The sequence below is a fragment of the Rattus norvegicus genome, chromosome 11 (assembly GCF_021556685.1).
Source record: "Rattus norvegicus strain SHRSP/BbbUtx chromosome 11, alternate assembly SHRSP_T2T, whole genome shotgun sequence".
Classification (NCBI taxonomy): Eukaryota; Metazoa; Chordata; class Mammalia; order Rodentia; family Muridae; genus Rattus; species Rattus norvegicus.
This window is the reverse complement of record NC_141544.1, coordinates 68,868,329-68,895,378: the sequence shown is the minus strand read 5'-3', so window position 1 is coordinate 68,895,378 and position 27,050 is coordinate 68,868,329. Positions and strand designations below refer to the sequence as shown.

General features: G+C 42.4%; 2 protein-coding genes and 1 long non-coding RNA gene across 5 annotated transcripts in view; 1 reads left to right on the top strand and 2 right to left on the bottom strand.

Annotated features, from left to right (window-relative positions):
• C11h3orf52 (similar to human chromosome 3 open reading frame 52) overlaps nucleotides 1–17,607 on the bottom strand; it is a 26,829-nt gene extending 9,222 nt beyond the window's left edge. Inside the window, exons 1-4 of one of the 3 annotated variants that reach the window (XM_087576945.1) lie at nucleotides 17,575–17,607; nucleotides 15,857–16,549; nucleotides 11,020–11,149; nucleotides 3,800–3,927 (exon numbers count right to left, since the gene is read on the bottom strand). In XM_087576945.1, the coding sequence (XP_087433071.1) occupies nucleotides 3,800–3,927; nucleotides 11,020–11,149; nucleotides 15,857–15,991 (393 nt within the window). In that variant the 5' untranslated portion in view covers nucleotides 15,992–16,549; nucleotides 17,575–17,607. 3 annotated transcript variants of the gene reach the window in all.
• LOC148002597 (uncharacterized) lies at nucleotides 15,195–27,050 on the top strand. The gene is made up of 3 exons (XR_015633082.1): nucleotides 15,195–15,367; nucleotides 15,769–16,103; nucleotides 23,424–27,050. It is a non-coding gene; the product is annotated as an uncharacterized LOC148002597 (long non-coding RNA).
• The window catches only part of Tmprss7 (transmembrane serine protease 7), a 35,845-nt gene continuing 26,928 nt past the window's right edge, over nucleotides 18,134–27,050 (bottom strand). Inside the window, 6 exon segments of the mRNA NM_001105882.2 lie at nucleotides 18,134–18,404; nucleotides 19,853–19,989; nucleotides 20,979–21,247; nucleotides 22,513–22,684; nucleotides 23,530–23,646; nucleotides 24,446–24,556. Coding sequence (NP_001099352.2) covers nucleotides 18,234–18,404; nucleotides 19,853–19,989; nucleotides 20,979–21,247; nucleotides 22,513–22,684; nucleotides 23,530–23,646; nucleotides 24,446–24,556 — 977 coding nt within the window. The 3' untranslated portion in view covers nucleotides 18,134–18,233.

The window sequence follows — 27,050 nt, the reverse complement described above, 5'->3', positions numbered from 1 at the left end:
TGGTTCTTGTATAGCTTGTAAATTCGAAAGGCCAAATTCATGATTAGGTGTGACAGATTGAAGCCCAACTCCTTCCCGTTTTACCTCACTACCCAGAGAAGGTAAAGCAATGGAGGAGCATGTCTGAGTTATCAGGAAAGGAAAAAACACAATGTGAGAAGAACTTTGGAAGAAAGGGGAGCCATCTTAGTTCTTGAGCTCCGGTATGAAGAAGGTAGATGATGGATAGGAGTGGGGAAATTCAGGTTCAAGAAGGCGATTTTCACTGCTCAGAATGAAGGGAAGGTGAGGTTAGATGCAGGGTGCCACAAAGGATGTTTGTTCAAGCACTAAAAGTGTTGGTAATAAATAATAACCATATGCCTCTTGTAGATCATGCCTATTGTTTTTGTAAAAACATATATGTATGTGTGCTTATTGTATTTATATGCATGTGTGCACTCATGTATACAGGTATGTAGAGGCTAGATGTCTTTCTTTCTTGCTCTCCACCTCACTTCTTGAGCTAGCCTTTCATCCTGAATCCAGAGCTCATGAAATAGCTAGACTAGGTGGCCAGCAAGCTCTAGGGATCTGCCAGTCCCCCAACCCTCAACTCTCTCACCACCAACAGTAGAATTATAGATTCCGGCATCCATGCCTAGCTGCCTTACATGGGTTCTGAAAATCCAAACCCAGTTCCTCATGTTTCCACAGCCTTCTTTCCAACACTTATCATTATTTCAAACCTTTTATTTGTCCCTGTTCCTTCCTCTAGTCATCCCAGGATCTAGCATTCTGTTTGCACATAGCAGACTCGGGAAAATGTCAAAGCTAAAATTGGAAATTAGAAGAAAGAAGGTATGACTGTGCGTGGCTAGTGCACACTCTAAAGGTCTTTTTGGTGTTGCATTTGGGACATAATGGCATTTTCTAAAAGAACTCTGAATAACTTCAACAACAGCTCTAGGGCAAACGTTCCAAACAGCACTAATGATCTCTTTTATAGAGACTGCACACTCTGCTTTAATTTCAACTCATTTCTCAGATGCTAAATTGACAGAAATACTGGCTGCTAAATAATCAAGGGAGAATCTGGCTGACACCTCTCTGGATCCATGGCTATATTTGTTTTACAAAGTGAATTACAATGAACAAAAAGGCTACCTGGGGGAAACAAGGAGACTCATCTATCTCAGTTCTTTGATCTACTTTATTTTGCATTGGGTTCATAGGATTCCTGGTTACAGAGCATATTCCAAGTTCTAGACGCTATCCACCTGACAGCTGTAAGAGCAATCTTTATTGTAAACTATATCCTCTCAAAAGCATTTTTGTTTTGACATTTTTATATCTTTGTGGTTTGGTTGGTTGCTTGGTTTGGGATGATTTGGTTTGGAGGACAGGGTTTCACTCTGTAGGCTAGGCTGCAAATTCACTGTGTAGCCCAACTTGCAATCTTCATGTTTCACCTTCCTAAGTATTGGAATTCCTTATGTTAGCAATTACCCCACCTCCTCAAAAGCTAAATGATTAACAATCTATTGGACATCAAGTGCTCTATCCTTGACCAAAATGACTATGTGCTTATGAGGGCACAAGAAGCAAGGAATGATGTGTTGAGAGCAGAATCACAGAGTGACACTAAGCGAGGGTTGCCCTGCTGCATTGTGTTTTGGCCATACGTTCACCTGGAAACCCAACCAAAAGATGAGAGTTGTTAAATAAAAATGATTGGAGGATATCTTGAGAAATGGCTTAGAGGTTAGGAGCATGTACTGGTCCTATAAAGAATCCGAGTTCCCAGCACCCATACTAGGTGACTCACAACCCACCCGTCTCAAGTTCCAGTGGATCTGACACTTTCTGACCTCCACAGACACAAACATATGATGCTTATAAATTCACACAGGCATACATACATACTCATAAATAAAATATTTTAATCATTTGAAAATGTACAGGATGTCACTGTTGGTACACTCCTGAACAGACCCAAGCTAAAACATCAAAACAAAGTCATAAGAACTGAAGTTTCCATGTAACTGGGCTGAAATTAGGATGCATATCTAACTGTCTGATAAATGATGGTTGACGTGAAAGCTAGATTTCCCAAACAGGCCAGCTTCAATTTGCTTGATAATGAAGTTCCCTCAAATCTTTCTCCTTTCTTATAAAAACCAATAACCTGAAATAATCTATGCTTAACAAATCAGGTACTTTCATCCCGTCTCCCTGTCCCCGCTTTACAAGAAAAGGCATTTTGAAAATTCTATCTACTCTCTTTCCTTTACTCCTTTCTTCAAACCCTCCTACTTCTATAAAACCAAATCCCTTTGCTCAGATCACCAGAAGATGTCTTCTTTGTCTAGAGCCCTGTATTCCACATTTCTAGAACTGGACATGGCTCCGGCACTGCATGGTGCATGGCTGGAACTAGCACCAATGAGGTGAGGTTAAGATGGGAGGACAGAGTGTGGGCTACATAATAAGACCCTGTCTCACTGTGGGTGTTGTGCGAACTCTTTGATAAGCTAGCCAAGATTGATCCCCAAAATCGTCAGTCTGCAGAGCCTCTCTACCTTGTACCTCTTCTGCCTTTACCATTTCACAAATCATCTAGCTAATCTTCCAACTGAGAGGCTGGAGGTACACTCTTCTTTGCCATGTTCCAATCACTAAGTTCCTCCAAGTAGAGATGCCTCTGAAATCTCAACTCTTCCTTATGGTCCCCGCGACTGCCCCTAGTTCCAACTGCCTTTACTTCTCAGATGCCCTGCTGTCTCAGAACTATTCTCTTCAAGTACTGTGCAGTACCACACAGAAAGAAGAAAATGAAAATCTAACCATGTCAGCCTACAAGGGAAAATCTTTATATAGTCTACCAAAAGACTACCAGGTCCTTCTCCCTACTTTCCTGGTCAGTTTAACCCCTGAGCGTCCTCACCACAGCGTGCTCGGACTCAGTAGACTACTGCACGGACCCCTGACATAAATATCTTCCGCTGGGGTTGGGGATTTAGCTCAGCGGTAGAGCGCTTGGCCTAGCTAGCTCAAGGCCCTGGGTTCGATCCCCAGCTCTGAAAAAAAAAATATCTTCCGCTGTTCCAGCTTTCTGTCCCCACTTGACAAGGAAAGTATGTATGTCCTATAACATCCACAGCCCTGATGTTATAACTAGCCTGAGGACCAGCTCCTCCATCTACTTCCACCTCCATCTCACATAATTTAGATGCAACTCCTTTGTAGTATGTGAGCAGGGGAGACAGGGACAGCAGAATGCCTAAGGCACACTGGTCAGTCAAGCTATCCAAACTGGGTGTTTTCTGGTTCCCAGAAAGAAATTCTATTTCAAAAATAACATGGAGAGCAATTGAAGAAGACATGTGATGTCAACCTCTGGCCTTGACATGTGCACACACAAAAACAACCCCAACAACACTGTATGTAACTCAGTGGGACACACTATACTGTTTGTAACTATTTGATTGCTTCCCCTACATGATTATCAGCCCACAAACAAGGACTATGTGGCCCTGGCACACAGAATCATTAAATCTTCAAGGAATACAGGATGGGTGAAATACAGGACCAGCCTATGTGAAGCAACACTGCCTTCTGGGTTACACAGAGCTGGAGTCCAGACCAGACTCAAACCATTTGCTGGCTTTGCAGCCCAGAAGACACAATTATAAGCATCTTTTGCAGCTAACATTCAGAGAAACAAAGCAGCTTACTTTAGAGCTCTTTGCCAACTCTTCTAACAAAACTCTTAATCCAACGTTAAGACCTCAGTAAACAATACGTAAGACATAATCACCCTCTTAGTGAGCAAATGATGCAATTCCTCTTCATTAGCACACTCCTCTGGAATCTTGAGCACGATGAAAAATGTTTTGTTTGATGACAATTCTGGCATTTCATTTTCATCTTCATCTATATAAGTCACTGAACAGATTGAGGGGATAAAAATAATGGTGAGCACATGCATAGAATAATGAATTTAATAAAGCCAGATGTGGTGGTGCACACCTGTGATCCCAGAGCACAGAAGCAAGGGAACCACTTCAGATTCCAGGCCAGCTTGTTCTACATAGCAAGCTCCCGGGCATACATGACTTCATAGTGAGACCGGTTCTCAAAATACACAGAGCAAACCAAGGCATTCATCCTGTTGGCTTCTATAACTAAGCATAACTCTCAGTATTGGTGGAAGCCAAAGCCTTGACACAGTAAGTAAGTACAAGCAGAAATGCTTTCTTTGCTTAACCAAATAGAATAAAAGAGAGTCACTTGTCATGATAAATATCTTGTTGGTTTTAGGTCAAGGGGCCTCAGACACCACAGGATATAGACTAGAGGAAGAACCACAAGTAAAGAACGGGAAGAACATGAACTTATTTTTGCTGCACTGAGTCTGAAAGTTAGCTAGATACCCAGGTAATGGAATCGGTGCTAGAAAACGGCATGGACACGTAGTATATGGAGAGATTGTCAGCAGCTTCACTGAACCATCTTCCAGTTCAGCGCTGTCAGAGACCATGAAGAGAAAGTGGTATCACAGACAAGAATAGAGGTGAAACTAGAAACTGAAGTTATGAGTCCATGTCTCCAAGTGTTCCAAGAGACAGGGCATGGGCATGAAGTCATCACTCCATCACAAGAGAAGGATGTTGACGTACTCTGTTTGCAGAAGGGAAACCAAACTCACTTGGAGCCCCAGGGCCTGCAGAGCAACTCATAGGACAATGAGCTCTGTGTTGCTTGTGTTCTAATGACTAGAGCTAATTGATATTTGAAGAGTTAGAGCTGGAGGAAAGAGGAAAACCACACAAAGCCAGGAGTCAGAACTGAGAAACTGCCACTGGCATGCTTATTCCAGTTCTCCTGGTTCCACTCCAACCACACAGGCTTACCCCACTCAGGTGGTCACCTCATCTGCCCTGTGAAAAGCGTGGGCTGAGAAACTAGGTGCTCTCGGGCTTCCCCCTCAAATTCTGTGTCTCATACATCACTAACTCTGCCTCTTACTGGACTTTGAAAGGTCGTCTTGGCATAAATTCAGTGTTTTTTGATAGAAATGCAGATAAAACAGATAAAACGCAGGGCTTCTCTGTCTCAAAAATCTAGGTGGAGAGCAACCGAAGAAGACACCTAATGTCAACCTGTGGCCTTCACATGTGTGTGCGCGTACACACACACACATACACACACACACACACACACACACACACACACACACACACACACACACACACATTCAAATGAACATGTTCAACAGTCTTACCAAGCTGTTAGCCCTGTGAACTACAATAATAATCAGTATAGCAAAATAAACCCACAGACACAATAGATGCGAGAATGCTCTGGGAGTTACCAACTGCCCTCTAATTAGATTTAAGGCTCACTGAGTTTCTCCCCTGGAAGAAACTCACAGTTGGGGTTGCAAAATCTGGCCAAGAGTCCATGATTGGGGGACTTATAGGCCACGGGAGTAAATAACCTACTATCATTCTACTAAAAGGACATAAGAGCAAACTGCTTCTAAATTCTAATCTTTATATTCATAGATGAGTAGTGCTCTCAAACTTCATCAGAGAAGCTTCGTGGAGCAAAGGATGGTGGTGGAGACAGAAATTCAAAAGTGACCAAAATGCAAAGAATGCATCTCAGTGGAGTGCTCGCCATGACTGGGCATCTACATACCCCGCCTCTAAAGCTCAGAGACAACCGTGGAAGAAGGATGGAGAAGTTTAAGATCTCAGAGTCAGGAAGACAAGAATGAAGTCTTCTCAACAGGACGGGACAGTCGCACTCACGAATTCATAGCAGCTGTGGTTGTCTGCCCAAGACCCACACAAGGTCAAGCTAATCAACATTGTAGCATAAAGGAAGGAGGGGCTTCTGAGCCTCCACCCTCCAGGAGGTACTGGCAGGTAATGGCTTCTAAGGAAGGGAGAGATTATGTATAAGGTGTAGTCCTGGTAGGTCAGCCATGCTTCACCAGGTCCCACTCTTAGGAGTATATGGTCAGCACAAATTAGACCTCATAGATTATTAAAACAAACAAACAAACAAAAAACATGAAAACACAAGAACATGGCATGAGAAGGAATGGGGAGATGGGAATGGATGGAAGAGGAGTTAGGGGGAAGAATTTAGGGGGAAGAATGAGGGTTAATATGATCAAAATGTATTATGTGAAATTGATAGAAATCTTAAAGTTAAAATAAAAATAATCACTTACATTTGATGGATACTTCTCCTTACTAACCTACCCCAAAAGAGAATGTTCTTTCTGGCTTCAGTAATTATAGATTAGTTTTGCTTACTTTGAACTTTAAATAATGGAACCATAGTGGAAATAAACAAACAAAACAATACAGAAATCCCAGTATGCTCTTATGTACTGCTAATTTGAGTTCTGGCAGGAGACAGGCATATGCAGCTCTGTGCTGGAAGACTTACCTAGCATATATGGCTCACTCCACATTTAAGTGTATATGCACATACATGCATATGCACTTGAATATATATATATATATACACATACATATATATATTTATTTACTTCACAATCAGAAATTCCTATTCACCATTGTTCAATAAAACTGGGGTCAGTAGACACAAAGGTTTAGAATATTCAGAGAGCAAGATCTCAATGCAGACATACCTCTACATTCTTCAGTAAAAGAAGAAAGAGAAAACAATACCTGAGTGACAAGGCAAATCCCATGAAGGATTGTTTCGAAGGAGAGATGCAGGTACTACACTTAGAACCTTTGGATGCTTAAGATATTTTGTTGGAAATGCAAGTAAGACCTCAAGTCTTGGGAATGTCTAAAAACACCAAAGATCTGATGGAAAGACTGTCAGGCAAAAATAGGACGTAACTTTCAGAAAGTGGGTTGAGAGAATAGCAATTAAGTTCCTGCCCTGAAGGACCTTTGTAGGTCACGGCTGTTCATCCAATCTACCAAGGATTTCCCCCATGAGTCACCCTAACCAGGAAGTATCTCCCTGTGAAAGGAGTATGCCAGGTGACACCAAAAGACAGAGGAAGAGTGAAGTAGTCCACTCAGTGCTGCGCCACTTAGAAAGTCTCTGCTCAATCATGTCACAGCACTTCTTCCAAAGCAGACACGAGAGGTGGGCAGGTCAACTGCAATCCTGGGGGAGGGGATGTGGGGGCCCTCCGAGCGCTCTAACTTTACACCTGTTCGTTAAGAAACATTTCTTAGTGTGGTATTATTCTTTTCTAACCAGGGTATCAGAGGCAAAAAGAAACACTTGAAAGTGCTTAAGGAGCTCTCCAAATTATCTACAAAGAAAGTGACTCTGAGGTAAAGAGGTAAATGTTCTCCCTCTCCCATGATGTGATGGTTTTAATGAGAATGGCCCCCATAAGTTCATATATTTGCATGCTTAGTGCCCAGTTGATGAACTATTTGGAAGAAGTAGGGGATATGGCCTTTTTGGAGTGGGAATAGCCTCCTTGGAGGGGATGTATCAGTGGGGGTGGGATTTGAGGTTTTAAAATGATTGCCAGGCCCTCTTTCTGTGTGTGTGTGTGTGTGTGTGTGTGTGTGTGTGTGTGCATGTGTGTGTATATACACATAATCCTTATATACCATACATATGTATGTATACCCTTAAATACCATACCATACATATACACACACACACACACAGAGATATAATACACATACATATACATATATATGATCTCCACATCAAAGATTTTACAATTCTTCAAGGAGAAGGAAATTAAATTGTCCATTAATACAATTCTCTACAGAGCCAGGACAAAACTAGTTCTCCCAAGTCAATAAGCTTCACCTAACTCCCACCATAAAATTGTCAATTAAAGAAATTATCAATGTTAACTGAGTCTGGTGGAGTGATGACCTCTTATCCCTATTGTGTACACCGCCTCTGCACCATATGTGAAGCTGAGTCATGACTCTGAATCAGTCATCACCTCAGTGCACGCCAGAGCAGAGGAGGCCACCCCAATTGTCAGACAATAACAAGTGTTCAATCCTTAGAGGACTGAAAATAACAATCAGATCAGCCACCTTGCATTAAATATCACCACATACAGGAGAGTCTTAACAATAGCAGCTAGACTTCTTCACTGGACACCCTGCCATGGGGCCCCTGTGCCTAGCTAGCTAACCCTTTTATCCGGGATGCAGTCACTGTCCTGTTCTGCATCTATTTCCACTGCATAGTCAGCTCCTCCTCTGTGTCAAGCCTGTCTGGGAACTAAAGAATCTTGAGATTGGAGTTTCACGAGAGGACAGGAGGAGACTGGGCCATGTGGATACAAAGGAATCGCTTTGTCTAAGTCTTAACTTTTGACTCTCCCAACATCATCCTTTCTCCTATTTCCCACACAATACTCAGTTCTGCAAACATGTGATTCATATCAATAAGCTTGGTGATTGGGCAGTGGCTGAAGATTGCCAACTGTCATCCCAGAACTATCAGCAGAGCAGCTCTGGGTGTGGTAAGCATGCTCACACACAGGTCAACCTGCTGTCTCGATCCCTTTTAATCTATTGTGGTCTATATTATCTCACTCAGATTCTTCTCTGAATTTTTTAGTGATTTAGCAAAATGATGTCGAAATTATTTTAAAACCTTAAGGAAAGACTGCTCTCTTAAATTTTGATCTCAAAGTATTTCAAAATGTCAAGCAGAGATAAGAAGAAACTATTAATGATATATGATAACTGTCTTAGTTAGGGTTACTATTGCTCTGATGAAACACCATGACCAAAAGGAAGAAAGGGGATTTTAGCTTATGACTCCACATCACTGTTCGTTATCAAAGGAAGCCAGGATAAGAATTCAGACAGGGCAGCAACCTGGAGGTAGGAGCAGAAACCATGGAAGGGTGCTGCTTACTGGCTTGCTCCTCATGACTTGCTCAATCTGCTTTCTCCTAGAACTCAGGACTACCAGCCCAAGGGTAGCCCTGGAATGGGCTGGGCCCTCTCCCATCAATTTCTAATTAAGAAAATGCCTTATAAGCTTGCCTACAGCCTGATCTTCGGGATGTCCTTAGTTCTGGCTCCCTACTCTCCAGTGACTCTAGCTTGTGTCAAGTTGACATAAAACTAGCCATGGCATTAACTGAATATGTATTATTTTCAAATTCAAAGTCGTATAAGTAGCTGCCATTTTTAAGTCTACTATGATTCTCCCTGCAAGTCTTAGAGCCCGACAGGCAAGATGCCAAATAAAATAAGTATTTCCCTAGGAGGGGAAAAAAAAAGCAAGATTATTTTTGTAATTTCTTGTATGAAATTAACATATGTTAAGATGCAAATCTGCAGTCAAATTAAAATTAAGTTTGCATTATAATATTAAAAAGCTATTCTGAAATTTTGGAGTACAACTTTTCACATATCACAAAAAAAAAAATAACTTTTAAAGTCTCTGCAGATTGCTTTTTTTTTTTTTAGTTGAAGTCAGGAGAGTTCCAAAGACTAGATAGACATCCAGTATTGTGTTTTCAAGTTCAGAATCTTAAACCATTTGCTTTATGATCGGCTCCCTCGGGTGCTACCAGGCAAAGCAGTCAACTTTCGGGATTGCATCAGGCACTTGAGACAGGAGGAGACTGTGTGACTAAGCTTTGGTTTCAGCATCCACCTGTGGCAGCTGATGACAGCGTCAATGACTAGAACAATGCCATTGTCCTCAGCATGCGGGAGGAGGTACAGCACACCTTAGAGATGCTCCCTACTTAAAACAAGCCCACAGCTTCAAGGCATCACCCATCCCACCTAAACAATGTCTAACTAAGTAGACACTTGTCAGAAACTCAAAGGCTGAAAGTCAGGGGAGCTGATGCTATGGAAATCTTCCAGACACCATCAAGCTTGAAGAAAAGAGTAAGAAAATTTGCTTTCTAGAAAAAAGAAAGCCCAAGAATCCCACTAGAGAGACTCAGAGCCCACTGTCATTGTAACATTCTGTGACCGGATAACATGAGTCAGACCTCATGGAGGCCATGGACCTCAGGAGACTCCAGCTCCACATGAACCACTTCTGCATGTGCCAGTGAGACACCTGCCTACTTCAACGTAAAAACCACTTACCTACCGGAGTTTACCAGCTTGAGTAGCTTAAAATCTTTGAACAATACATGAAATGACTCTTAAAGTAGTAACAACTTAAAGTTCCGGAGAAGACAATTGTTAGTGACCTGGGAAAATTATTCAAATATAATGTCAAAATCATGAAGATGGGCTAAACTATTTAAATACTAATATCAAGTTAAAATGCAAATAAGAGAAGAACATGTGACAAACTATTAACAACAAAGAATAGGACACTAAATATATTGCTTTGCATTCAAAACACACAGCCATCGAATGAGATAACACAGACACAGTATATTTCTAGTATCGTGTAACCATTTCACAAGACATATTCAACAGATATGTAAGAGTTATTTCAAAAATAACTTAAAATAGTAAAGCATGTATTAAAATGCAATTAAATGTAGATTGGTGTTCAAGCTCATATATTAAGCAACAGAATGATGGCTCAGGGTTAAGAGTGCTTAGAGCTCTCAGGACTCTTCAGAGTACTCATGTTCAGTTCTAAGCACCCACACAATGCCCTCTTCTGGATTTCTGCAGCACCTGCACTCATGTGCACATACTGATGTCACACACACACACACACACACACACACACACACACACACACACACACAGCATTTCCAGTTTTATTTTAGTTTAGTTTCTATTTTTGCTTTTGAGACAAGGTCTCACTATGTACAACCAGTTTGACCTCTAGCCCACAATACAGCTCAGGCTGGTCTTTAACTAGAGACACCTTCCCACCTTAGCCGCCCAAGAACTGGGAGGACAGGTGTGAATCCTCACACCGAGCTGCCCAAGCCATTGTGCAGTTCACATCGTGAATAGTAAAATAGCACTGAGTACATTTGTGGTTTCAGTGGTGTAAGTCACAAGCATTCATCAAGGTCTCCCCAGTGTGACGATGCAATGCTCTTACCTCCTACAAGGCACAGGCTTATAATGACCACTATAGTGAAACACAGGAATATGCTCACAATGGCCATCCACAGTTTACATTTTCCAACCACGCTCTTGTTACAGGAACTCCAGGGCCTTTCCTGGTCCACCTAAAAAGCAAAGGGAGACTGTGAGGTAGTCATTGGGTTTCAGCAAATAGTCTCAATTTCTCACTAGAGAGCGGTAATGAAGAATTAAGGCCATCAGGATCTTAACCTCAAGAATCTATATGACACTGAATCAAACTTACAACAGGGAAGAATGGAACCTCAAGAGGAAGTTAGTCAAAGACGCCTTGGGGGTTCCAAAGTGGAGATAGGAGGCAGGACTTTTATTCTTAGAGTTTTTAAAAATGTATTTATTTCTAATTCGCATGAAAATTGTATATATTTATGGAGTTCATTGAGATATTTCAAAACCCATGTGTCATGTATCATGGTAGATGAGAGTGATTGCTGGTCCGTTACCTCTAATGTTTCTAATTTCTTTCGTGTTGGGTACATGCAAATTCCTCTCTACTAGCTATTTTGAAATATATAAACCACTGTCAGCCATAGTTTCTCTACTGTGCTACAGAACATTGTGAGGCATTTTTTCTGTCTGTATCTCTCTACCTATTAACTACCTGCTCCCCATCTCTCTGTTCCCAATTCCCTTCCCTACCTCTGGTAACAGCACTTCTGCTCTCTGCTTTTATAAGATCAACATTTTAAACTTCAGTACAGAAATGAGAGCATACGATATTTATCATTGCATATAGAAGAAAGGGTTTTGAAAGTATTAAAGGCCCAGGAAGCAACATCTAATGATCCATGACAGAACTGGCCAAAGAGACCAACCTAAGGACTGGGATGTAATGTCATAAAGAGTCATGAAATTGAGATTAGAGAGGGAAGGGCTGGAACCTACTGTGAAGCATTCTGTGTTGGCTTTCCCTTGCTGTAACAAAATGCCTGAAAATAAACCGCTCAAAGATTTATTTGGGCTATGGTTTTATTTTTGGTTTTAGACCATGGTCAGCTAATTCTGTGGCAGACACAGCACATCACAGCAGTGGGAAATGGAGGCCATTCACCGCACAGCAATCAGAAAGCCAAGAGAGAAAGGGTCAAAGGAGTTGGGAACAAAACACACACTTCCAGGACAAAACCCAGAAAATACTTTCTACAAGTAAGTCCTACTTCCTAAATTATCCAGTATTTTCCAATCATGCCACCAAATGATGGTTCTGGGAACAGAGAGGTCTGTAAGTGAAGTCAAAGCCCCCAGGATCTGATTACCTTTCCAAAGCCCCATCATTATATTTTGAAGCATTTGGAAAAGAGGTCTTCAGAAACACATGAGCCTTGGATGATTGCTCAGGTCCCATTACTCTGGGTATGACTGCTGTGAAGACTGGCGGGATCTAAGTTGGTGTGTCCCAATGATCTGTTGAGAGGCCTCAGGCAGGTTCTTCCACAAGGCGCCCTCCATATGTGCTTGCACACTCCTCCGGAGGCCTTACATTATGTGACACATTAGATGGCTGTGGTCTTTCTCTGAACATTTCAAGAGATCCACCAACCTTGAATTTTCAGGGTCTTTCTCTGAACACTACAAGAGATCCACCAACTCTCCAGGTAAATTACTAGATATGTGACATTAATGCCAGATCTAGATACATTGGCAGGATTACCTATCTCTGGTCCAAAAAGCTTGTCTTCTTCTTGGCTCAATTAGGAGAGTTTATTATAAACAAACAAACAAACCAGCAGTAACAGGAAGTCCATGCACAGGAAAACCTGCACTTTCATATCCTCACATTTGATCCACACACTTCATCTAGGGACAGAAAAGCCAATTGGTTCTTGTACTACATCGAATAATGCATAAAAAAATAGGGCTAATTTGATAACGCAGATAAACCTTGGTTACCACAGAGCAGTCAATTTACTGAATATTATTAGTTAATACAACGATGATGCCATCACCTAAGATATCTCTGGGATGTTGAGTCAGGGCCCCTGTCATGAGCTCTAAGACACACTCAGTCTCGCCCTCTTACCTACAGTTTCTTTTGCAATATTTTGCCCAAGGGTGCTAACCTGTAGTAACAATAGACAACGTTGTGTTCGATGGTTTACATTCCTTTCCCTCTACGTTCCAATTCAGATTAAGAAAGAGAGACAAATTGTTCATATACTCCTAGCCCAACTTTTATACACACACACAGAGAGAGAGAGAGAGAGAGAGAGAGACAGAGACAGAGACAGAGACAGAGACAGAGACAGAGACAGAATCAACGTAATGTTTTCTTAAAATTGATGAACAATGTAGACCTGAGACATTGAAAGACACCAAATCTGAACTTCAGGGCACTGAGTGAACCTGCGCCATTAGGTTGTTATCTCTGAGCTTCAGCTTCTTCCCTGAGCTATTTCATCTCTCAAACAAGAGAACTAGCATCCTCCCTCTTCCACTTTCATTTCTTTCCCTTAGGATTTAACACTGAACAAAAGCAACTTGGGGAAGGAAGGGTTTATTTGCCTTATACTTCTAAGTCTCGGGCCACCCTTGAGGGAAGTCAGGGCAGGACCTCAAGCAGGAATCTGACGCAGAATTCATGGTGGAATGCTGTTAACTGGCTCTCACACTGGCTCATGCCAAACCAGTTTCTTTTAGCCCCGGACTACTCGCCTAGGAATGATATCCCCAACAGTAGCCTGGATCCTCTGTATCAATTGATAATCAAGATAATCCCTTACAAACATCCACACAGATCGATGATCAACCCGGTACAGTTACTCAGCTGAGACTCCTGTCACGTGATTTTTAGGCTATCTCAAGTTGACAGTTCAATGCTAACTAGGGCAGTTCCCTCAACGTTGATAATAATTAACTGCACTTATGGTTTACACCGCTGCACATAATAGCGATAGGTACAAAACGTGTGGTTTAGAAAGTGTATGGACTACTTAAATAAGCACGAAGGTCAGAACTATTATCACACAACTTAAGATGGTGACACACAATTGGTAAGCGTGTAACCATGTGCTTGTGCTAGTCAGTTCTTTCTGAACCTCATTGATTGAGCTTTTCATGATGAAACACGTTTCAACCTATTCTACAGAGTCAGAGGATGGCGAACATGTTAGGGAAGGGTTTGAGGTTTTGTTCTCTCTCTCCTTATTAAAATGCTATGACTCAAGTATTTCTAGAAGGTTCTTCAGGTTCTCTACCCTTACCCCATTCTCTCAGTTATTGAAATGTTGCTATTTAGTAACCTACAAAGCCAAATTATGAGGAAGTCTGGCACATCTGCATACATCTGACTAACAAGGAAGTCACTAGGACACCAAAGCATGGTTTTAACAAGGCAGGCCCTAAGCCATCATAAAATTCTGATACCCAGTTCTCAGCTGCTGTCCACAAATAGTCTAGAGCTCCCATAGCCTAAATGGAGCATATGATATTAACATTGTTTCACAGCCTTCTCTGGGATCACACACTTTTTTTTTTTTCTGGAAAATGCCTCAATCTTTGGGGATGTGCTGCACCTGACTAACTAGAGGCAAGTATTTCTTTCTTTTTTTTTTTTTACAAGTTTTGTTTGAATTTTTATTTTCCTTTACATTTTTTCTTAATTTTTTGAGAATTTTGCATAATGTATTTAAAAAATAATATTCATCCCTATTCCAATTTCTTCCAGGTTCACCCCCACCTTGAGGCAAGTATTTCTAATTCTCTTGCCTAATCCCTGCCCTGGGGAATTATACAGAAAGTTCCTGATTATGGCTTCTTGCACTGGCCTTCAGCCATTACTTTCCAAACTCCATTCATCTGTGGTCTTATTTCATGCAGACATAAGGAGCCAACTTAGTCTCCAAGATACCTATGAAGCAAGACATTGTCACACCGTGTTTCCAGGAATCACTGTGGACACAGAGTAATGTTTTCAAGCTTTGAATTTTTTACTAAAGTCAGAACTTGGGCAGAAGAGGGATGGAGGTCGAGTGCCCAGAGAATCTAGTGTACCCAGGAAAACTTAAGCAAACCTTTGGAGTTGATCAGAAGAAGTGGTTCAGTATTCAAACTCTCTGATGTTTTACAAGTATTTGATCTGTGGCTAATGCTCAGCTATGACATCAGAAAAGACACACCCCTAAGGACTTCCTTAGAGAAGTCCTTAGAAGAGAAGAGAGTGAGGCTAGTTCTTAGGAAGAACTTTGATATTATTTCCCTTATACTGAGCAGGCAAGTCCACAACCCCTCAGTCTAACCTCAGCAGCTTTCCTCCTTCTCTTTACCTGTTTTTAGTGCGGAGGAAGCAATGACAAAAGTGGGAGAAAGTAAGACGTGTTTGAAGGTGGGGGGAGGGCACGGAGGACTTAGAGGTAGGAGACAGTTGACTGTATACTGCTAGAGGTGGTCGTAGCTGGGGGGAGGGGTGTTGGAAGAGGGAAGGGGAGAAAGGGACAGGAGAAAGAGAGAGAAAGTGGGGGAAGGGAGAGAGACAATATGATTCAATCCATCACTCTTAATTTTATTAGAGAAGGAAAGAAAAACAAGTTAAAAGTTACATAACTTTCAAACACCACCTCTACTTCTTTTGCTCTCCCTTGAAAGGAGCAGCCACGCCCTTCTACAGGATTCCTGAAGAGTCTCTAGGCGGGGTCCGAGTCTGAGAAATGAAGGGATACGGTCTAAGGAATTCCAAAAGTTCTTGCATTCTTTAACCTCCCCTTCTCAGCATGTCCGGACGATGGAAGGACACTCCCGCGCCCATAAGCGGTGCCAAGCCCCTTTCCTGCTGTCACGCCAGAACCCTAAGTCCTTACCTGTGCGGGGCTAGGGTCCTGGGTGGAGCAAGGCTGGATCTGAAGGCTGTTCAGAGGCGTCAGTTCTTCCTGCTGCCCCTCCACTATCGAGAGCTCCAGCTCTTCCCGGGATGATGGGGTCCTGGACCCTTCCATGGCAACTCGGAAGACCGAGGCTCCACTGAGAGCCAAGACGCGAGCACCTAAGGGTGCAGAGTCCAGCACAGGGAGACTGCTCCGCTCACACTCCACCCACCAGGCGTGGCAGGTAGACCTCGGGCGGCGCCAGATAGACCTGTGGTGGCGGACCTGGAGGGGCGGGGCGAAGCTAGAGAGTGGGAGCACTCTGGCTTTGGTTAGCTGACCTTGCTCTCGGGAAAGGTAGATGCGGGTGGGACCCTGCTGCCTTGGGCTCAGAGCAGAAGAGGGCTGTTTTTCTGGTTTGTTCAGGGTGCAACCTGCAATGCTTTTCAGTGTGGATACAGACCGCAGACAGTCTCCCAAGGCCTGACTGCAAGCTGGACTGTGGCAAGGAAGGGCTAGGCTGGTTTGGGGGTTGGGGGATGGGGGCGGGGGCCAGTTCCCAGAACTTTGCCTTCTACTTGAACCGGTGAGATGCTGAAACTTACTCCAGTTCTGTCTAGCGAGGGATCATCTACCAAATCAACGAACAGCTATGAATCATCTTCTGGGTGACAGGCAGCATCCTGGATTCTGAGCACAGGAAGATGAATAATATACAGCCCCAAAGTTCCCCTTCCACCTGATTCAGGCATAGGGCAGTATCAGTATCGCTGAGAGTAATAAGGGCAATCAGCACGGCGTTAGCTCCCCATATGCTTGTGTTTCTCAGGCCAGAAGACAGTGCCTGGCAGAATTCATTACTGATTTACTAATTATTGTTTATCTTTGAGAGGAGGGGATCATAAACACCCCACCTGAGAAAAAAAGTATGTGTGTCAGGAAGCATACAATGCCTTCCGCACCCCATGCATAGCTCAGAACTGGCTTAGTGAGCCCAAAATAACGTTTGCAAAGCAAAGTGTGTATTGGGTGTTGATCCAAGATCTTGCCTCTAGCTAGACCTTCTTCTCAGAGCCACTGCCCCCCTCCTATTGCCTTCCTCCCACATAGACAGTTATTAAGACCAGTTTGGGGATTCCAGAAATATTGAGAACATATTTAGAAATGTCTCTTTCAGCTCTAGGCATCCAGCCCACGTTTATGGCCCTACCCTTGGGTTTTATCACCAGCCACCAGAGAGATGGTGTTGTTGTGATGTTTATCCTTAATCCCAAGGAAAGATATTTTAGAAACTCAAACCAAGCGCTGTGAACTGGAAATATTCATTATCGCGGGGTAGTCATAACTTTTCAATCATTTTTACTAATTTGGAAAATAACGTTTCCTGTTCTCTCTCCTTTTTGATTGTACTTTCTCTGCAGATCCGTGCAGTGTGTTCTGAGATCTGTTTAATAATAGTATCATTACTTCTCCTCCAATATGCTTTTTATCCCATTTTATTTGTTTGCTGCTGTGGTTAACTCTGACCTCTGACAAGAAAAATATTATTCCAATACGGAGTGAGTTGAGCGGAAACTCTAGACTTACAGCTCTTCAAAAACATTCATTACAAGACTTTGAAAAAAAAAAGTAAATCTTGACAATTCAAATTTCACAGAAACAACCAGAAGCCAGGAGATAGTATACCTGAGAAGTTTGACTTTCAGAGCACTCACCCAAAACGCCTCTGGCCCTTCACTGTTGGTCACCTGTATCAAGAGAGAGGAGCTCATGGTTGTGCCTCAGTCTACCTCTCACCACAGCTCTTTCTATTGCGTTAGTGAAAATTGCACCCTGTGCAGTCATGATTCACCATGATCCGGATAGATCAAGTTGGATTGGAAACCAACACAGTTGCTACCTCCTCTGTTAATTACTGTGTTTTGTTTTATTTCCATTTATGAGGTACCTTGGTGTTGCGCATTGAGTTTTGTGATAGTGCTAATAGTCAGGTATGGCTTCCCTAAGATGGCTTACCTGCACACCAAGTTTGTCTCAATCCTTGTATGCATCTCTGCCTGCATGGGAACACAGAGGAAGAAACCTGCCTCTCTTAGTTCTCGCTTTATTTTAGAGACTTGGTTTGTGACATTACTTTAGTTTTCTTCCATCTACGAGTCAGTAACATTTTGACACCCTTGAATTAATATCATTTTATCTTTGGGGGATTTTTATGAAGTACATATTAATTAGTCTGCCTTGCAATGAATATCAGATGTGCTCAATCCGACACTTTCTGTTGAAAAAATGATTAATTTTATTGATAATACATTCTTTTACAAGGATCTAGCACAGTCCCATATCAAAGTCACAGTTAAAAATTCATCTTGTACAGTTACAAAAGAGAAGGGACATACTTATGAATCCAGGGGACAAAGTTTGACACCCGTGTGTAAACACCAGGAAAATTTGGTCTTCCACATCCATATCCCCAGCTAACAATGCCGGTCAGAATCCATTTCCCATCACTCTTTCTTCGACAAGACAAAGGTCCACCTGAATCTCCCTATGCATAAAGAAAATGTCAGCATAAAGACATCCGTCTCATGAGCACCCAGGCCATCATCTTTGTGTCTAATAGATTATGCTCAAACATCTCCTTCTGACATGGTGCTGCTTGTATAATCTGTATAATTCATGCTTGTATAATCTATGCAGGAGAAAGCAATTCTCACAAATCCCCCAAGGATTAACTACTACATTCACTGCAGTGGCGGAAGTAGTAGGAAGAGAAGGACCGATGTCTAGTGAGTGTTCGCTATATGCCCTGCCTTGCTCAGGGTCATTTCGTCATCAAAACGACATGACAGTTATCTTGGAAGTTGGCTCATTGACCCAAGGACAAAGAAGAAAAGAGTCAGCCAGGTCCATGGAAGCAGCCTTACGAGTCACTGAGTTATCACTTGAGAATTCCCTTATATCTTGGCTCTACAGAGCAAGAGCTGCAATTCCTACAGCATGAATCTTCCTGTATAATAGCTGGGGTTTGTGTTCATCTTTTGGAGGGTGGTTAAAGTTATAGGTCAAAGGTGAAGCTGACAAAGTGCTTCAGACAAGCCCCTGTGTCTCAGCTCAGTAATCCCACAACTTGTTAGGTACATTCTGACAATAGGAAAACTGGGTCTTCATTATCATTTCCAGACTGGCTCTATAAGTCTATTAAAGCCCAAGCCTTGGTGTTTGTGTAGAACACAGCTAGGTAGTTGCACACCTACAATAAGCACCTAAACTGTAGCGTTAATAGAAGAAAGGAAAGGGTTCCCATCCCACCTGTCATAGCTCTTGTCTGGGTAACTTTGGAGGCTCTATTTACTCTCTTCTATAGAATGGGGATAAATGATGATGTGAATGAATCTATTCATTTCATCTCGTCCAGTACTTGCTACCAGTAAGTTCTCAAAAGATGGACGTCATCATTCTAAGACAAGGTGCCAGCATTGCAGCGAAGATTGGCCAATGTTGGGAGGATCCTCACTGCTCCTTGTTTTCTGAATCACCTATTTGCTCTTTGTAGATTGTGGAGCAATCTGTACAGATTGGTATGAAGGGACCAAAGTAATGCCCCCAAAGGACTAAGAACCTATGCCTACTGCTCCCAGGGCAACTGTGAGGCTTACGTGAATGTGCCTCATGTCTGCCTCCTTTGTTTTCCCTTTCCCCAACTATGCATCAGAGTAACAAGTAAAGGAACCCAGTGGTTTTGGTGCTAAGGGAATAGGAGCAACACAGAAGCACTCTGTATGTGTCTTCCTGTGGAAGGTTGGTTTTTTAAACCTATTCATTCTCAACATTTCCTTAGTCTTAGGCAACTGAATCATAATTATTATCTGGGCAACTCAGATAAAGGAAAGGCAAGCCCCGCCCTAGATAAGCCCCGGTATTGTGTAAATGAAATGGGAGAGCATCACATCGTAGAGCACAGCATGTTAGGTGAGGAAAGAGAGGAAGACTTACTTTGCAGGCATCGCTCTTGCCAGACATAACCCCTGCACAGAGCATCCGAGAGGTGATGATCCCGTAGGTGGAAACACAGACGGTTTGATCTATGAGCTCTACCTCCGCTTGCTGCAAAATGGGGGAGCCTTTACTGTCTGTAAGACATATTGGGGACGGATATCATGGTGATGGCAAGGACTACATCTCTTCCAGGTTTCATTTGAGCAATCACCTTGGATTGAATCACCTTTTAGCCTCAGAGCGATTCTCTGAGATAAATTCTATTAACCCCATTTTGCTTCCAAAGAAATTAAGAGTTATGAGACAGATCAAAGCCTTGCCCAATGGCACTCATACAGCAAGTAACAGCAGGACACAGTCAAAGGTCAGACTCTTATTACCTTATCCACTGAGCTACCCTGCCACTGTGCTTTCACGCCTGTTCCCCTGTGTCCCAGGAGTGATAGTTGGGCACTAACTCTTGGAGTACCATTCAAGCAACCTGGGATTCTTCTCCTCACTGTATATTTAAATTCAGCTACAAATCATTTGGCAAGCTTGATAGAGAAGCTTCCCAAGAACACAGCCCGATCTTTAAATACTGAAATAGGCTCCTTTTCTGGGTATGTAGATAATTGCAAAAAGTAATACTTCTTTCCCTCTTCGTGGACTGATTCTAGGATGCAGTGATGCCTGGGTCAGAATTTGCAGTCTGAGGACATGGGTCCTGGCTGGATTTCTCTGTCATGCCATCCCTTGGCCAATAGTCTTGGTGTGAGACACACTTACATAGCCTTCCAGACAGTTCTCTGAGTCAGCACAGTAGGCTGTGCATATCTGTGATTTCTCCTTCACAAAAGTGAATCGCCTCTTTAGAGGACAAGGGATTCTAAACCTAAAAATGAATTACTGTCTTATAATAGAATGTCCAGCACCCCTCCCGAGTTTGAAAAGGCCTGCATTGATCAGTCCTGTCTTGCTTTTACAATTCCTCTCTCTCTCTGTCTCACTGGGGCTTCCCCTTCACTGAGATGTTATATGTAAATCTTCTCTGGGAACACCAAAGAACTAGCTCAGCTCAAATGTCTTTCCTTTGTAGGGCAGAGGAATAAGCACACACACACACCATGTTCACCATACACACCTGCTTCATGCCTTCGCCCCCAGCCCGTCACCCAGCACTTCTCCCCACTGCGCACTCTCTGGCCAACTGGAGGAATACATATAGGTTGAATGAGCTGTCTCAGGGTTTCAGGCCAGGCTATGCTGAGCTGCAGCAAAGCAATGTCATAATCAAAAGTCTGGCTGTTGTAGTATTCGTGGACCACAATCCTTCTTACTGGAGAGACAAACTTGGCGTTCCCCTGCACGTACATCCCAAGGTGAGCAGTCCATGGGGTGGGGTCGGACAGCCTGGTAGAAAAGGAATGAAGCATGGAGTTATAAATTGTTTGGAAGCAAGTACTCTACAAAGCCATGAAGATGAGAAAAGGAAGATCTGACTACCAGGTCCTGTCTTAGCCCAGGCCTTGTCCAGGAACATGGCAAGGATCACAAACTTCCCGTGTCTGCTTGCTAGACACAGCATTGAAGTAAGCTGTTGTAGTAATAGTGAGTTATAGCTGTATACAGAACATTCTCTCAACAGTATTTTGAGGAAGTATCTCAAATATTTCTTGCCTTCTGACATCTCATGAACTACACACAGGTCATAAACACAGTTGGCTGCAATCAATGTATTCTCCTCTTTTTATGTATGCTAGCATCATAATGTACACCAAGGTACTGTTTGGGGCATTATATTAAATGCAAATAATATGGCCATCAACAGATTAGACATTTCAGTGCTTTAAGCTGGCATTAATGAAGTACTTTCTTGCAAACCACATGAATTTTTACAGATCAGTGTAGTGGTTGATCATGCCTTGCCCAATTCACCAGAGAGGATCTTGGAGCTCTGTTAAAAGGTTTGAATCTCCCACAGAATCAATATAGCAACCAGGGAGAATAGAGGTACAGAGAGCATGGAAGCTTTGGAAGAAAACTAAACCATGGTCGCCATAACACATTCATTAATCTGCTGAGTGGATATTACATGAATGTGCCAGAGACTCAAAGAATCTAAGGCTAACATAATGCTTGGAGCAATTATTTTACTTATCGGTGATCCATTTTAGTAATTAACACTAATCCTGTAAGTTCCAGAAAAAAAAATCTCAAATTATGTAACTTCACTGCAATACTCTATTTAAAATTTTAGAATAATTGTTTTTTTGTTTCAGCTAAGACCCAATAGATCTCAGACAGATTTAAAGTGGGGTTATTTCTTTTCTTCTAAGTTTTACCTTTACCCTGAGTTAAAAGAGAATCTATTCCGTAATAACCCCAGCTTTCTAGGATTCTCTGCTTTCCAACCATCGTCCAATTCTGTTCGTCTCCTCATTCCATATACTGACTTATGTTTGCCCCTATGATTTGAAAGTCAGACTCCATTTCTTCAGCCTAAAAAAACCTGCCTAGCCTCCGTACTTCCTTTGTGCTCTTTTTCTTTATATCAATACAAAACAAAAATGGCACACAACTGGTTACCCCCCACCCAAGATGAGCCCAACTAAGTTGATCATTTCTTTTCATCATTGGAAGTCAGATGTAAGGTCTGAAAGGTAAGGATGTTCTACCTGTTTCCGTGGAAACAGTGGGCTGCAGAGAGAAGCCACTCTCTGGAGATGACTGAGGCACCACAGTGGGCTGATCCAACAAAGTGGAGGCTGACCTGCCATGGCCAGGTCCCCTCCTGGGAATCGGAACCCCCAACGACGCGGTGAAGGAAGGGAGAACTTCTGCTACAGCCTTTAGGAGAGGAAGCGTCATATGACTTAATAGACAGAAACACAAACACACAGAGAGAGAACTGGAAATTTAATCACATTTATGGCTGGGTTGGGAACTGACTCATCAAGCCAACAGTTGGAAGTCTGCTGGTTATCTGGCAGCGAGGAAATCTATAGGTCTGGAACCAGCGCCAACACAGCACCACGCCTTTGTTGCTGAGAGCATGCCCTGACTTGGAGTCTACACACTGATGCATGCTGTGGAGGAAGGCCCTGTGGTAACAACTGGACTCACATAATCAGCAGCCCATGGAGTTAGGTTGCTATGTGGAAAGGAAGCAGGAGGTTTCAACTATAAAAGAGCTGAGAGTGTTTTCGAAGTGTGCTGGTTTGACGGAAGGCATTTGGGAGAGACCTTCTAAGTCCAAGACATGTGCACATGTACTAATCATCAGAGCTCTTTCTTTTCAGTGTAAATGACCTCAATAAGGCTGACTGACATTATTAATGAGAGAACACCTAAGAAGAACACATGGCATAAAGAGTCTCAATATTGCTCTTGTCAAGAGTCATAACTAAAGGTCATTCACCGGGTTCCACTGCTCTACACATAGGAGATTTCTTCCTTGATTGGGATTACTAGAAAACATCCTGTTACCTCCTATTATCAAGAAGGAAGACGGAACAACCCTTTGGGGCTTGTATTTCTTTGGAGCAACATCAGAGCCAGTAAACTAATAAATATTATTCTTTCCTAGATACCAAGCAGTCTTTATCTGAGGAATGATAATCAGAGGCAATGAAAATGGACAATGGATAAAGGAAGAGGGAATGCAGGAATCAGGAGAAGCCATTTCTACTCACCGCAGCCCTCCTCGTCACTTCTGTCTGGACAGTCCACTATACCATCGCATTGGGCATTTTGCTTTCTGAAGCAAATGTCATTGCCACATTTAAAGGTCCTGTTGGTGCATGGGATGCCTAAAAAGTGAGCAAAAAGAAGGAACAGCTTTGTTTTGTTGCCATTGTTGTTTCTAGACAAAAACAGATGTGAGGGAGTGCCTTGGAACTCTGCAAAAGGTGTCCTAGTCAGAGGACCACTCTTTTCTACTTTGGGAAAAGGTGACAGAGGGAAGAGGAGGTACACCACACCGTGACATTTTCCTTCACTTAAGCAAATGCACTGGAGGGCAGGCAAGTAGCATACAGCTTAGAATCCCTCCAACTGCTTCTTCATATTCATGATGGACACAACATGAAAGAACTGGCCATATCAATAGTGTTGGCCTCTTAGCTAATGCCTTGTCTTCCTCTCTAAGAAGAAAACAAGTTATCAAAGCCCATAGTACCTGCCATCCTTTTAGGCGGTTAGGAGGAAAATAATGAACAGATGCTCTGAATTACTATGCATGTGTTCACCACCTACATAGTTCACTTTCTGTTATGGTATCAGCAGGTATCCTCAAAGTGCCTACTAGGCTCCTCTATGACAAATCTTTATTTTCCAGCCTACAGCTAGCATGAAAAGCTAGTAAAACCACAAAATGTGCCAGTATTTGCACAGAAGCACATCCAATTCCACCCCACGCACTGTATCTCATTGTACACAAGTAACTCATTGTTTTCTAGAATGGATAGGATTCTCAGATCAAGAGATATCAAGGCTAAAACTGGGAGTGATCAGGGGTAACTGGGGCAAGCTATCTCTCTGAATGCAGCAGAGCTGTTTGCATCATTGGGGTTCTCCTGAAAGAACAGAGCCCTGTGTACCCCTCCTCACTCCTAGTGCAGTTCTGCTCATCCTGGCCGTCCTCACAGTCCTGGAAGCCATCACAGACCAGGGGGCCGTGCTGCCGGAAGATGCTGGTGTTGCAGGCAGGTTTTGCAGTCACTGTGATGAAAGACAGAAGGGTCATGAACACAGGACATCAGCTTGGTTCTCTGGTGGCTAATAGTGCCCTTCTAAAGGGGTGAAGCTTCACATGGAAAATACAACAGAGTGATAGAGTGTGTTTACCTTGAAATAACAAATCCCAGGAAGAAAGGGAATGGTTAGTATAATTCCTTACTTTGATGTAATTTCTTACAAAATGGTTTGTCATATCTTGTTTTTGCTATGGTGTAAGTGTGTTTAAATCGGTGGTTTATGTACAACTCATTGCTTCATAAATAATCATATTTTGTTTTACTCTTTGAGACAAGGTCTCACTGTGTAATCCTAGCTGACCTGGAACTCACTATACAGACCAGGATGACCCTGAATTCAAAGAGATCCACCTGATTCTACTTCTGAGTGCTGGGATTAAAGATCTGCTCCACCATGCCTGGCAGCAGTAATCTTTTTGTTTTTAAAGAGAACTAATTCTCATCATCTGTTATCTGAGTTCAACTTGCCTAACCTCCCGAAAAAGGTATAGTGGACTGAAATGGGGGACTTTGTCCCATTCATCTCTCTACCTCAAGTCCTTGAACAAAAATATTAGGAGCTCACAAAAACCTTGGTGAATTAATTAATGAAGGTGAGAATTTTTTTTTTTTTTTGGTTCTTTTTTTCGGAGCTGGGGACCGAACCCAGGGCCTTGTGCTTCCTAGGTAAGCGCTCTACCACTGAGCTAAATCCCCAGCCCCTGAAGGTGAGAATTTAAAGGATATCAGACTCGTGGTCCACATGTGAAACCACTTTAAACTTGTTCTATTCTGATGGAATAAACCCTAAACACCACTGTTTCTTTAACATACTTCTTGAATCGCCTCTATAGCAGGCACAGTGTATCAGCAAAGCATCTTCTTCTGAAAGGAAGGTTTCTCCGTGGTTTCTAGACTGTGAAATGTATCAGTTTTACTGTCATTTCCTGGTTTGCCAGTGTATTTCTTGTCTCACTCTGACCCTGCCCCCCAGGAGTGAGCGGAGTACACTACTGCCTTGAAGCAGTAGGTTGTTGCCCAAGGTACCCAGCTGACATCTACAGAATAGCTCCAGAAACAGTGCAATGAAACACAATGGTACCAAACCCTAATCCTCGTTATAAAAGAATGCCAATAGCTTTCATCTGGAGCATCAGAGCAAAGAACAGTAATGGAGAAAAGAATCCTTCACTAAAATTGCTAGCATCTATTTTCTTAAGAAATCAAAGATTTTATAGAATTGATTGCTAATGTGCCATATATCAAGAAGGTTTGATTTTGTTTTGTCTATTTAAAAGTGTATAAAGGGATTAGGGATGTAGTTCGGGGTTAGAGTATTTGCCTAGCACACGCAAGACACTAGGCTTGATCCCAGTAACACACACACACACACACACACACACACACACACACACACACACAGTTGAAGGATGCAGAGGTCATTTTATGAATATAATTTTATATAGCTGAATTATATTAAGTGAAACATTTCTCTAAAGACATGGAAATATTACATTACCATTTCTGTTATAAGAGTATTTAAAAACTGTTGCCAATAACTTTATATTGTTTTAAAGCTATCTTCCTATTGTCCTATAAACTAGAAATAGATACAGTAATAGGTCATAAATAACAATGAAAAATCGAGATTATAAATTACCCATCTAGACTAGGAATATATTGTCTCCATCCCTTAGTTATCACCAGCAGTCAATGTGTATGAAGTAGAGGAGGCAGAGAGCCTCTAGGAGCCAGAGGACTCTAAGAAAATGGTATCTCCCAGACACAACAGGACTGATGCCCACATGAACTCACAGAGACTGTGGCACCATGCACAAGCCCTTCATAGGTTCCAGCCAGACCAGATCCCAGCACTCAGAAAGGGAAGTGGACATGAGATAACAGGAACCTATCTCTAACTGACATCTGCTTGTGAAGGAACCAGTTTTCTCCAGCGGAGTCTCACTAGCCACACTTAAGGGCAGGTCCCATGTCAAGCAGTAAACGGACAACACGAGATAAGCTTAATGGTATTTTTATAAACGCTTTGTCTCCCATTGCTTTGAGTGGCATTTTTCTTTCCTTTCTCCTTTTTATTTTCTTTTTTTCTCTTACTGGTCTTTTTACTGTATATTAAGGTTTCCATTTTTTTGCTTTTACAGGTTTGGGGTTTTCTCTCTCTCTGTCTCTGTCTCTCTCTCTCTCTCTCTGTCTCTCTCTCTCTGTCTCTCTCTCTCTCTGTGTCTCTCTCTCTCTCTCCCTCTCCCTCTCTCTCTCTGTCTCTCTGTTTCTTTTCCTTTGTTTATTATGTTTTGTTTGGTTGACTACTTGTTTTCTAAAGAGAGAAAAAGAAAGATGGTGGAGTTGGGTGGGCAGAGAGAGAGATGATAAAGCTCTCAGAGGAGTGTGGAGAGGGGAGGAAACCTGCATCAGAATAGAATGCATACAAAAACCTTTTTCAATAAAAAAGAAGTAACTAT